Source organism: Trachemys scripta, chromosome 1 (genome assembly GCF_013100865.1).
Source record: "Trachemys scripta elegans isolate TJP31775 chromosome 1, CAS_Tse_1.0, whole genome shotgun sequence".
Classification (NCBI taxonomy): domain Eukaryota; kingdom Metazoa; phylum Chordata; order Testudines; family Emydidae; genus Trachemys; species Trachemys scripta.
This window is the reverse complement of record NC_048298.1, coordinates 346,664,825-346,677,048: the sequence shown is the minus strand read 5'-3', so window position 1 is coordinate 346,677,048 and position 12,224 is coordinate 346,664,825. Positions and strand designations below refer to the sequence as shown.

Genomic DNA, 12,224 nt, shown 5'->3' with positions numbered 1-12,224 from the left:
CCCCGGCCCCCCCCCCCCCCCCGCTCCTATCTCTGACACCCTGACTGCTGCCAGATCCCCACGCAGAGCCCCCTCCCTGCTCCCCTCCTACCTCTGACACCCCGACTGCTCCCTGTGCAAAGCCCCCACCTAACACCCTGGCTTGCCCTTTTCTGCCCCTGGTTTGGAGGGTGCAGGTTGAGGAGTGGACAGTCTGATGTGGCATGTGTCGGCCACAGAAGGAAATGGGCTTTGAGGGGTGTACAGGCAGGGTGCTTTGTATGTTTAGGTGTCAGAGTGCCCCGCCACCACCCCATTTACAGCGAGCAGCTGCTGCCATTGCAGAAGACTAGAGCTGGTTGAAAGTTTTTCTATGGAACCGTTTTCCATAGAAAGATGCTGACCCGAAGCAACTGAAATGCTCCCCAGGAACGTGTCAATTCCTTATCGCTTTCACTGGAGGCCAGTCTGCACGGCGTCCTGCCAGCCAGTCCACCCACCTGCCAGCCAGAGCCAGAGCTGGCAGGTGGGGCTGGCAGGAAAGCAGGCAGGCCTGCCGGTTGGCTCCCTGGCACGTCTGCTGGCTGGCTGCCCGGCAGGCAGGCACTGAAATGGATCGGCCCATTTTGCCGGAAATTCTGCCATGCTAATGTTCATTCTGATGCAAAATGGAACAAAAATGTCGACCCGCCGGAATTGACCGGGCAATGGAAATTCCCTTCTCTGGCCAGCTCTAGTGATGGCGCTTGGATTAAGAGAGAAAGGGGAGGAGAGGAAGGAAGGTGCTGTTCCTGCTGTTACCAGTTTGGAATGGGGCGTGTGGCACTTAAAACACCCTCTGCTGTTTCCCACCGTGACAGTGGGGATGTGTGCACTGGAGCTGGGGGTATAGGTAACTGCTTGTGTAGACGTCCCTGCACTAGCTGGATCAGAGCTAACAACAGCGTGGGAGGGGCTTGCTGCCCAAGCCCATGCCTAGGGGCTCGGACAGGATCAGACTCGGACCACGTGTGTGGAGCTGTCTCCTCAGGCTTTGGAGAATGGTCACTTTCACCCCCGAAACTCGTTACAAAGTGGGCACCAACACAAAGACACAGGAAGCTGTAGTTACTGCTCCGGGGTGCCCAGAAGGCTCCTTTCCTATCAGTGGGGCTGACCACAGCTCGCTCAAGACAGCTCGCCCGATTCCTCCCCCGGCCCGCCTCGCACTCCACTGCCCAGCAGCAGGCAATCCCTGGCCTGCTAGAAGCTGCCTTTGTAAACGGCTCTCTAACTGCAGCTGCAAACCCCTGTATGGCCACCCCGCTCCCTGGGGTGCATCCACACTGTATGTAAACCCGGGGCTGCCCGATCCGGGCTTGTGGACTCGGCGTTTTGCCTGCACTCAAGCGTCCACGCTGCATTGTGAGCCTGGGTTTCCAATCGCTGGAGCCGGGTCTCCCAGCTGGGTTAGCGCGTCCCTCTGCGCTACGCCGATCTTCTGACTCCGGCCTGCATCCACACTGCACAACGACAGGGCATGGACCCGAGTCGCAGCAGGGCTCAGCTCTGACCCATGCCCCAGCTAGGACCTAGGAGCCAGGTCCTGGGTGCTCGCTGACCCGAGTCAGCCTGATCTGTGTGTGGACGGAAAGGGGCTTGGGCGTGTCCTGGGAGGCTGGGCCGCGCAGGGTCCTTAACAAGGAAATCCCTCTGCAAATGGGCCCCATGAAAAGCCAGTGTGGCCCAGTCCAGCCAGATCTGTAATCGCAACTCTTGGATTTGCAAGACATGGTCATCTCCTTCTCCCCCGCCCCTCTCCTATACATCCCCACTACATATAACTGAGGGGGATCCTTTACCCTCCCTCTGAGAACCTGCTACTGCCTCAACACCAGCTAGGAGGAGACCCTCCACCTCCAATCGCCAAGCTACAAAGTCGTCCCTATCCCAGCATTACAAGGGAGGAAAGCCAGGGTCTGTCTTCACTGCAGGTGGGCGGAGCCCTCCCCCGCTCGGTAGACAGACTCTTGCTAGCAATCAAGCCCACCCAACCCCATACCAGCTCTGACGTCCACACAACTATTGCTTGCGCACTGGCTTGTGGCTGTGTAGCCGGTCTGGGCGGCTCGCTCCCAGCTGCAGTGTAGACACCCCCTTTGGCACACGCAGCAGACCTGGATCAGAACCCCAAGGCTGCTTCCTCACTTCCTGCAGTGTAGACACCCCCTTTGGCACACGCAGCAGATCTGGATCAGAACCCCAAGGCTGCTTCCTCACTTCTCTTTCAGCTCCCCTCCCCAGATCTCTCCTGGAACCTGCCCTCTTCCCCCAACCCCCCAAGTCTCAGTACTGTTGGTGCAAGAAGAGCCGTACTGTATTGACTCCCCATCTGCTGCACTCCTGACACTCCCACACCCCCTTTGCTATTGCACGGGGAGTTTAGCTTTGTGTTTGCACTCTGGGGACCCAGTTTGTCTTTAAGAGGCTGTACAAATAAGGCCCATTGTCATTGCATTGTCATTGCATTGTCTGTTCTCCACCTCCTATCTCAAATTCTTGCCCTGGAGACAGATTCCTTGGGTGGGGGAGGGGAGGTTCCTCCAGAGCCAGGGGCTTGGGGATCGGCCAGCAGCAGTCTCCCCCCCTGCCCCCCCCCCCTCCTTTCTCAGCACTAAATCCACTGACCAAACCCAGCCCCCAACAGCCTCTGAATTACAGCTGCTGGCCCAGACCAATTCAGTTCTGGTGGGACATTTTGCAAAGGTTTTCATTGGTTTTAACACTTCCCATGACTTTTTTTCCCTATGAAAAACCTAAACCAAAAACGGAACCAAAAACTCGGTGTTTGGTTAAACAAGACTGTTCCGTTTTCAAAACACGCGCTTGTTACAACTAATCAGTCATCACAAAACAATGCTGCGTAGCCGTGTTAGTCTGTATCCACCAAAGCAACGAGGAGGCCGGTGGTACCTTAAAGACTAACAGATTTATGTGGGCATAAGCGTTCATGGGTAGGCTTTTCGTGGGGGTTTTTAACCCACAAAAGCTTATGCCCAAAATAATGCTGCTTTCTTGAGCCCCAGTCCTGACCATTGGGTACCAAAAGCCCATTGGGTACCAAAAGCCCACTGGGTACCAAAAGCGAAGCGGTTTCGGATGCGGGACCTGTTTGTTTCACAACAAGTTGGGGGTTGGTCAAAGAGGCATTATTCGTCCAACCCCCCCCCCCCCAAAGTTACAATTTAAACTCTCCCCCACGTGTGCTCTGCACCCCGGCCGCCCCTGGATTATCCCTGAGCCGCACCGGGGGTTTCACCCTCACCCCTGCTCCCAGAGAGGCCAGAGGCAGATCCTTACCATCACGCTGGTTTCACTGGGGTCCGGTCTCTGACCAAAGCAGGGCCCTGGGCTGTGGCTCCAGGCAAAGGGGGGTCTGTGGGGTGTAGGGAGCTGTGCCCAGATGGGGCAGTAGAAGACGAGCAGGAGCGGGGCGTGGGGAGACCGTTCTCCTGACCTGCAAGGGCAGCGGAGAGCAGCTGCTGAGTCAGGCTGGCTGGGTGCAGAACCTGTTTGGGGAAGTGTCTGGCCAGCAAAGCACCTCCCTCCTCCAGGCTAAGAAGGGCTAATGAGTAACTGCACTCGCCTTGTCTCTGCAACCTGCCCCCTGCCCTCCTCGGAGCAAGCCAGGCCCCAGGACACAGGGGGAACCATGGCAGAGCTGATCTCTCAGACCTGGTGCCTCCATTGGGCCAGCCATGCATGTTAGGTCCAGGTCTGGCAGGAAGCAGATTGGCCCCGGGCTCACGCCTCCTGCTGCCTCCAGGAGCCACCTAGAAAAGATACAGGGCACGAACAGCTTGGGCCCAGCCCCCTGCCTGGCCCAGTCGGGACGCGGCTGGGGTGGAGGGCACTGGGCCGGTTTTAAACCGGGTGCTCCTTTTTCGGGCTGGTCTGTCCCCCGTCCGTTACAAACACAAAACCAGGCGTGGTTTTGTCCAGCTTGGACAGGGGCCACCCTTTCGAAGAGTGCTCCGCACATGAGGTACCAGCATCTCTGGTGTTCGGGGAATGTGGAGTGGCCACCCTGTCCTCTGTACTGGCTTTGGCAGAAGGACAGTCCAATGGTTCGAGTAGGAGGCTGGGGCTCCGCCACAGGCACTCTGCATGACCCTTGGCACGTCACTTAGAGTGTGTCTACACAGCAGCCGGGAGGTGTCACGCCCAGCCCCGGTGGACACACACCCGCTAGCTCTGCTTGACTGAGCGCCTATAAATAGCAGCACAGGGTAGCTGCTGGAGTACAATCCCACCCGCCCCCTGGGCTCCGGGCAGCCATGCTGCAGTTTTTAGACACAGGCTCAAGCACTGTGAATCACACCTCCCAGCTTCCGTGTAGATGTACCCACCGCATCCAATTTTTAACGGGATGCAGGAGGGAACCTGGTTGGGTTTCAACAGTGCCTAAGCCCCAGTTCCTCCATGGTAATTAGGCGTGTAACCAGGCTGGCCACTTAGTCTCTACAGCGCCTCCTCATGGCCAGGGGTGCCACCGCAGCGCCCCACCCTTGTTTTCTCCTTCACAGGGCTCATCAAACAGACTCCACACAGTCTGTCCCCCAAGTTACTACTCGGCCTCCCCCTCAGCTACTTCTCCCCATCACCCGCCCCCGGGCAGCTCCCTGCTGCCTTGTGCATAGAGACAGGAACTCGCTGTCTGCTCTCCGCTGGGGCTCATCTGGGCCTCAGGGCTGGCTTAGCCCCAGGCTCTCCGGCCCATGGGCAACCACCCTGTTACAAAGTGCCTAACTCCCACTGTAACCAAGGGGAGTTAGGCACCTAACTACATTTGAGGATCTGGGCGCCTAACTCCCATTGATTGGAAAATCCCACACGAAATTTGCATCTTAAGGCACCTAAACACCTTAACAAACCTGGCCCTAGCCCAGGGGTGAACCAGGTGTGGTGAGAATAAATCCATCCGGAGGATGATAACAACTGTCCCCAGCTCCCAGGAGACCTGCACTAATAACAGTGACTGATACCCCAGTGCATGGTCAGCGCTGCAAGAGGGAGAAAAATAAATGCCCCCAATTGTCCCATGCTACACACAGAAAAGCTGGGCTGAGGTGTCCCGGGACCCCCTTCTCCCGGACCCCCGGCTGCCAGAGCTGGACCCAGCAAACAGAGGAGGTTGTAGGTTAATAGCTATGAGCATTCCAGGCCTGGGGTTTCCATCTCGTCTAAAAGTGCTGGCTCTCAGGAGCGTTCTCTGGGGGCAGACGGCTGCTGTGGGGCAGTGATAAGGGACCCCCCCCCCAACACACACACACGCACGCAGCTCATGAAAGGAAAAGCTATAACTATTCATCACGTCCCCCCGGACAATGACCACAGGGGGGATGATAAATCTGGGCCAGGCGATCTTTAGGAAGCGTGTGGGGGCCTCTGATAAATGATCTATGGCAAAATAAATGGCAGGTGGCGAAAGGGGACTGGCTGTTAGCAGCTCGATGATTAACTTCATAATGAGCCGCAGCCGCTCGCAGGCTGGCTGCAGAGGTGCCCGGCTGGTAGCCTGTGAGCAGAGCTGGCCGGTCACAGGCAAGGCTGGGGAGCGCGTGCCGGGCTCTTTGGGTGCAGTTGTGAAGCAGTGGGTCAGGAGACAAGGAAATGGCTTCTTACCTCCAGGCCAGGAGGTATTTATGTCATAGAGTTTAAGGGCAGAAGGGACCAGTGGATCGTCTAGTATATCACAGGCCACCAGCACCGCCCAGCACCCACCCAATAAACCACGGAGCTCCGGCTCAGAAACCTCCTGCTGGCGGAGAGGAGCTGCCTTATAAAGCTTCAGAAACTGCTCAGAAGTTGCTGATTCCCAGGCGCTGCAGCTAGTGCTGCAATTAAAACCTGCGGCTGGCCTGGGCCCGCTGACGAGCTCACTGGGCTTGGGCTGCGAGACTGTTTAATTACAGTGGAGACTTCCCGGCTCAGGCTGGAGCCCAGCCATTGGGCCCTGCGAGGTGGTCAGCATCACAGCACCGATGTCCTTTTGTGAATCTAGCTCTTAGTCCTTCTGTGCCTCAGTTTCCCCATCTCTACAATGGGTATCATAGTACCGCCTGGCCACGCAAGGGTGTTGTGAAGAGAAATACATTAAAAGTTGTGAGGGGCTGAAATACTTTGCTGTGATGGGGGCCCTTGGAATAATGGCGTCTGCATCATCTTCTCCCTGGGCCTTCAAATCGCCCTCGGAAACTCCTTGAACTGATGCCATCTAACATTGCCCCTCAATCCAATTCCTCACAGACGTTTTCTTAGCCGCGTTTGGTGCAACGAAGTGAATCATTCTGGGTACAGCACCTGTCCAAGTGACACATTCACGCCGAGTTCCTGCGGCTCCGTTAATTCCTGCTCCCATTATCAGACCTCATTGGAACAGCAGGCTTTGGTCCAGCGCCGTAAAACGCAGTCATGTCTGTGACCCTGGAATGAAAGGCTGGGGCGACCATTGGAACATCGGCCTCTGCAACAGCTCAGCAACTTTGATTCAACGCGCCAGCTGGGCAGTACCAAAGGTCATTAAAAACAGCACAACGTGCCCACGGCCTATTCCACAGCTTCCTCACCAGGCCGAGGGCAAAGTGCAACCTAGTGAATTAGCCAGTTAACAGAGGCTGGTTGGTACATTCCAATGTATTGGCGAGTTAACTATTGCGTCGTTCGTCATCTTCCCACATTGCCAAAGACTTTCCAGGCGGACTCAGCTGCTGCAGATTCTCAGCCCTGCAGCGGGTCCTTTGGGATTCTTAGACGTGAACTTAATGTTGCTAAACAACGTGAAGGCTGGTGACCAATATGCTCTGCTCACAGAGCGCAGGTATCAGCAGTGGGATATTTCCATACGTACCATCATCCCTTATCAACGTCCTTCAGCCATTACCTGGAGGGGCCACCTCCTGGAGACAGATGGTGGTTTGGTGTTCTATGCTCACTCAGCCCTAGGTAGCTGAGATAAGACTATTCATGAGGTTTGCCAGATTGAAACAGGACTAAGACCACCCAGTCATTTCACACAGATCCAGTATCCTGTCTTCTGACAGTGGCCAGTGCCAGATGCTTCAGAGGGAATGAACAGAACAGGGCAATTTGTTGAGTGATCCATCCCCTTGTCATCCAGTTCCTTGTGTTAGTTTTAAACTTGCTGCCTATTAATTTCCTTGTGTGACCCCTGGTTCTTGTGTTCTGTGAAGGGGTAAATAACACATTGTGGAACTATCCGCCATGACTCCAAGAGCCGTGTTTAGCTGGGCCTGGTTTCCGTGGGTGGCTTTTCCAGGGAGTTTTAAAGGCTCATTCCCAGTGCTGCTGGAAGTGCCGGTAGCTCAGAGCTGAGTGCGTCTGTGCCTGGATTGTCTTTTCCTCCACCCTGAGTGAGAGCAGAGTGAGGGGTTCAGGTTTAGTGACTCCGAGGGCAGCTGGGCCGGGCTGCCCCCTCCCCTTTCACAGTTCAGCCCTGTTGATTAAATGCGGACATTTGCCACCCGGAGAGACTTCTGCTGAAATCAGTGGGGTTTTCGCTGTGGAAACAAAGGGCAGGAGTTTGAGGTTTTCAAAGTGCTGGTGAAAGCAGCCCTGGAGATTGAAGCCCTGGGGATAAGTTCAACACAGCTGGTGACAGTGCTGGCTTCCCCCACCCCAGTCCCTGCCCAGGTGCCCCCGCCCTGCCCAACAGGGACCAGCCCCGAGTAGTGAAAAAGGAACTCAGCCTCCAGCCGTGGGAGGGGAGGGTCCTCAGCTGGTGTCAGTCAGCACAACTCCATTGACAGCCATGGGCTCTGTGCCCGCCCCTCGGCTGAACGCACCAGTAACAACGTTTGTTAGACGGGTGGCTTTTTCAGAACGTGGGCACCCGTCCGCTGGGATCTGTGGGTGCTGAACAGCGGAAAATCTGTCCCTTAAAAAAACAACAACAACAAAACCCTTCCCATGCCTCAGTTTCCCCAGCTAGGAAATGAGGAAATGTACATCATAGGGCTCGCGAGCTGGTATGGTGATGGGGGCCGAATAAAGGTGAGAATGTGCCACTTTCTCTCAAACATCAGTGGGGACATGTAATAACGGGGCCTACAAATGTAAACTAATGAGCTCAGCTGGGAGGAGTCAGTGAAATATTGATTGGGCCAGGGAAAATGCAAGAGGTGGTAGATCCCGGCCTGAATCCCTTCTCCTCCTCAGGGTTGGGGAGACCTAAGTCACGTCCCTGGTGAGGACCCTAGGCTCTGCATTATGAAGGAGAGCCTTCTTCTCCTAGCTGGTTTGTGTAGTTCCAGGCAGCCTACCGGTTTGGGCCCCACAGGCAAATCAGGCAGAAAGCGCCTGTCTTTCCCTGGTTCGTGAATCACAGGCATATCTCTGAGAGCGGGGCAGGGCTTGCCACCCCCTCTCCCATCAGAACCTCGCCTGCTGGCTTTGTGGATCACATTCTTAGTCGCCTTTCTCTCCCCATGCCTTTTATAGGGCACCTAGGTTCCTAGCTCAGGCTTCGGGGATCACGGTGTGCCTGTGATTTTCTAGGCACCTAAAAGTTAGGCAGTGCAATGCTCATTCCTTTTGTGAATCTAGCGCTTAGTTGCTCTGTGCCTCAGTTTCCCCATCTGTACAATGGGGATTATCACACTGCCCTGCCTCACAGGGATGTAGTGAGGAGAAATACATTCAAGGTCATGAGGGTTTTGCTGTGATGGGGGCCCTATAAAGACCAGGGAGAGGTTGCCAGAACCCACTGATTTAGGGGAAAACTGGAAAACAAAGGGGAAACCTATGTTGTGCTCGGTTTGACCATGTCTGAATAATTACACAAGGTGCCGGGATTTCAGAGACTCCAGCCCAGAGATGCCATCGCTCTCGCAGTAATTGTCCACATCTCTCGGTGAAGCTCCCATGACCTCGTCAGCCACCGCCCAGCATAACGACCTTTCCTTCTCGCCATCCTTCCCCATTCCCCTGCGGATCTCAGCGTCTCCTTCCGCTGCGCATTCGACACACACAGCTCGCAGAGAAGGAGAACAAGAGGGTAGAGAAAAATCAGACAAAGGAGACGTCCTCCCAGCCCAAGACCCGGGCAGACGAGACAGGCCTCAGCTGGAAACGCGGCCTGTTCCAATCGTCACACCTGCGGATCAGCGTCCATCCCGAGCGCTGCCCTCCAGCGCTGCCTTTTCTCTTGCATGATGGGGAAGCTGCTTCATTAGCTCCAGGATGGCCAGAGGCTTCCTGTTATGTTACAGAACAGCAGCTCCTCGGAGGAGCTCACTTTACACGGTGACTCTCACCTCTCCGGGCCCTTTGCAATAGGTTCTTAGGCATGACTGAGCAGCACGGGACCCCGCTAGGGAAAGAGGCGGTGGGGCAGCGTGGTTGGGTGTATGGAGCCAGACCCTCCGTTGGTATAAAGCAGGAGAACTTCATTGGTGTCACTGGCGCTGGGCTGACTTACACCAGCTGAGGATCTGGCCCGTCGTTACCAGGCTGGGCCGTCGCCGGTTCTGATCCACGTTAGGCTGGCAGTGAAGAGAGTTTGGGCCCAAATCGTCCGAAGTGGCCACTGGTTTGGGGAGCTCTTCTCTGAGATTCCTGCAGGCAGCTTCTCAGAGGTGCTGAGTGCCAGCGGCTGCTGTAGGAGCCAAGTGGCGTTGTGAGTTGTGAGGGCCCAGCACCTCTGCAGCGAGCTCCAAGGTGTAGCAGGTTGGATACCCAGAAACTGGGACGCCCACAAAGCTGGGGCCCTTGGGGGACATACAGGGCTGAGGGATTATCCGCTTGCTTCTGAGCACCCAGAATTCCTATTGGTTTCCCCTTTGAAGAAGAGGCCAGAGGATGGAGGATGACCTATTTCTTTGAGTTCAGGCCATGGGGCTGTTTAGGAGCAGTCAGAGGTGACCAGGGACACTGGGTGCCTGACCTGAGACCCTGATTCTCACCCCCCATCCAAAAAATTAGACCGCTTTAAGGAGAGCCAAGCTGGGCCTCAGAAAATGGAGGCATCTGAAATCACTCGGCCTGGCTGAAGATCTTGGCTAGGAGGATGAGGGGTGTCATCTCGTGAAGTCCCCAGCAGTCCTGGCAGGTAGCACGGTGCAGGCCGAGAACGTGGGGGGTCTGTTGTGGTGTTTATCGGCCACAGTGCAACCTATGCTTACGCTGTGCTAACTAGCCCGTATCTCCAAGTTGTGGTGATTTACTCCACAAAGTGGGTTCTCGTTCCCTCTGAAATATCCTTCTCTCGGCCATGTGTGACTGGAGCAGATTTGGTTTTGCTGAAGTGTTTCTGCCTAATTCCATTCATCCAATTTCCCCTGGTCTGTTTTCCCCTTGCAGTGAATAATTAGCCCGCTCCTTTGCTCACTACCCTGCCTTTCCTAGGGCGGCTGAAATACCAGCTTCCCAAACGCTGGCCTTTGGTCCTGCCTGCTCCATGCCTGAGCGCATCCCCGGCCTCCTACAAGCCCGTGCTCAGCACACGCCAACGCCGGCTGCTTTTGGCTACAGGGTCCCTGTGCGATCGGCACAGAGCGACTTCTCCTGGCCATGAGCAGAGCCGTTCTGGCTCCTCACAGCTCCCACAGGAGGCTCACCTGGCAGAGCCACTACCGACAGGCTACGAGGATCCCAGCGTGAGTCCCCGCTGCAGCACCAGGCAGACAGCACACTCAGAGCACGGCATGGGACGGGGGACTCCTCCAGGAGCTGGCTAAGGGCCCCCTGGTACCTGGCCCCCAGCTGCTGTAACAAACGCTAGCCGGGGCTCTCAGCAGAACTTGAGCCTGCTACTTTCAGATCCATAGCGCAGACCTCTACTGCCTGAGCCGAGGAGTAACTCCATTCGCTGGTAGTAGGTTGTTATCCTCCGGGTGGACCAGCCACTAGCGGGGGGGCGGGGAGTGACGCTGCACAGGGGTGTGTCCCACTGGCAGGCCTGGGAGCAGACTATTTGCCAGGGGCAGGGAAACGGCAAGTCAGTGCAATTCTCCTCACCGGCCTGGCCCAGGGGTCCATCCCTGTAACCTCTGGGTCTCAGGAGGCAGCGCCCATTGACACAGAGACCCTGTACCCCAGCCCTGCCGCCCTTCCCCCGTCTCTGCTCAGCCTTCCTCAGGAGCGTCGTGATTATTTGTGTTACATGAGCACCCGTAGCCGAACGGAGAGCAGGGCCCCGTTGTACGAGGCACCACGTCCGCAGCCCGAGAGCCAGCCCTTGCCTCAAAGAGCTGATAGTCCACGTAGACGAGACAGCGACAGGATGGGAGATGGGAAGGATCATCACCCCCATTTTACAGCTGGGAAACTGAGGCATGGAGAGACTCATTGATCCATCTAAGGGCACCCAGGGAGGCTGTAACAGAGCCAGAAATGAACCCAGATCTTAGGTTATCGCCACATCCACCTGTGACAATGCGGTTCTGGCGGAACCCAACTGAGAGTGCCAACGCAGGACAAATTGCTCAAACAGGGCAGTTACAGCCCAAGGCTGGGGTTTCTCCACCTCTAAGGCAAACCAAACCAGCCAGACTAGGACGACTTCGGTCTCACCCCCTGGCTAACCGCAAGTCTCACAAGCCATTTCCTTAGACACTCCAGTTTCCCAGTATCACCACCAGTGCCACTCGTTATGAGGACAAATGGTTATGAAAACCAACACCCAAATAAAAGAAAAAAGGTTCTCCTGATCCCAAAGGACCAAGCCCCAGACCCAGGTCAATATACAAATCAGCTCTTACCCACAAATCACGCTGTTGCCAATCCTTTAGAATCTAAAATCTAAAGGTTTATTCATAAAAGGAAAAAGATAGAGATGAGAGCTAGAATTGGTTAAATGGAATCAATTACATACAGTAATGGCAAAGTTCTTGGTTCAGGCTTGTAGCAGTGATGGAATAAACTGCAGGTTCAAATCAAGTCTCTGGAATACATCCCCCGCTGGGATGGGTCATCAGTCCTTTGTTCAGAGCTTCAGTTTGTAGCAAAGTCCCTCCAGAGATAAGAAGCAGGATTGAAGACAAGATGGAGATGAGGCATCAGCCTTATATAGTCTTTTCCAGGTGTAAGAACACCTCTTTGTCCTTACTGTGGAAAATTACAGCAAAATGGAGTCTGGAGTCACATGGGCCAGTCCCTGCATACTTTGCTGAGTCTGAGGGCATATTTGCCTTCTCTCAATGAGTCCATTGTATAGCTGATGGTCCTTAATGGGCCATCAAGCAGGC

The 12,224-nt window shown here is 55.4% G+C and overlaps 1 protein-coding gene across 1 annotated transcript in view; it reads right to left on the bottom strand.

Annotated features, from left to right (window-relative positions):
- Nucleotides 1-3,561, bottom strand: part of LOC117871397 (L-gulonolactone oxidase) — a 34,240-nt gene extending 30,679 nt beyond the window's left edge. The window contains exon 1 of the mRNA XM_034759331.1: nucleotides 3,319-3,561. Coding sequence (XP_034615222.1) covers nucleotides 3,319-3,321 — 3 coding nt within the window. The 5' untranslated portion in view covers nucleotides 3,322-3,561. The remainder of the gene's footprint in view (nucleotides 1-3,318) is intronic.
- Nucleotides 3,562-12,224: the final 8,663 nt, after the last annotated feature.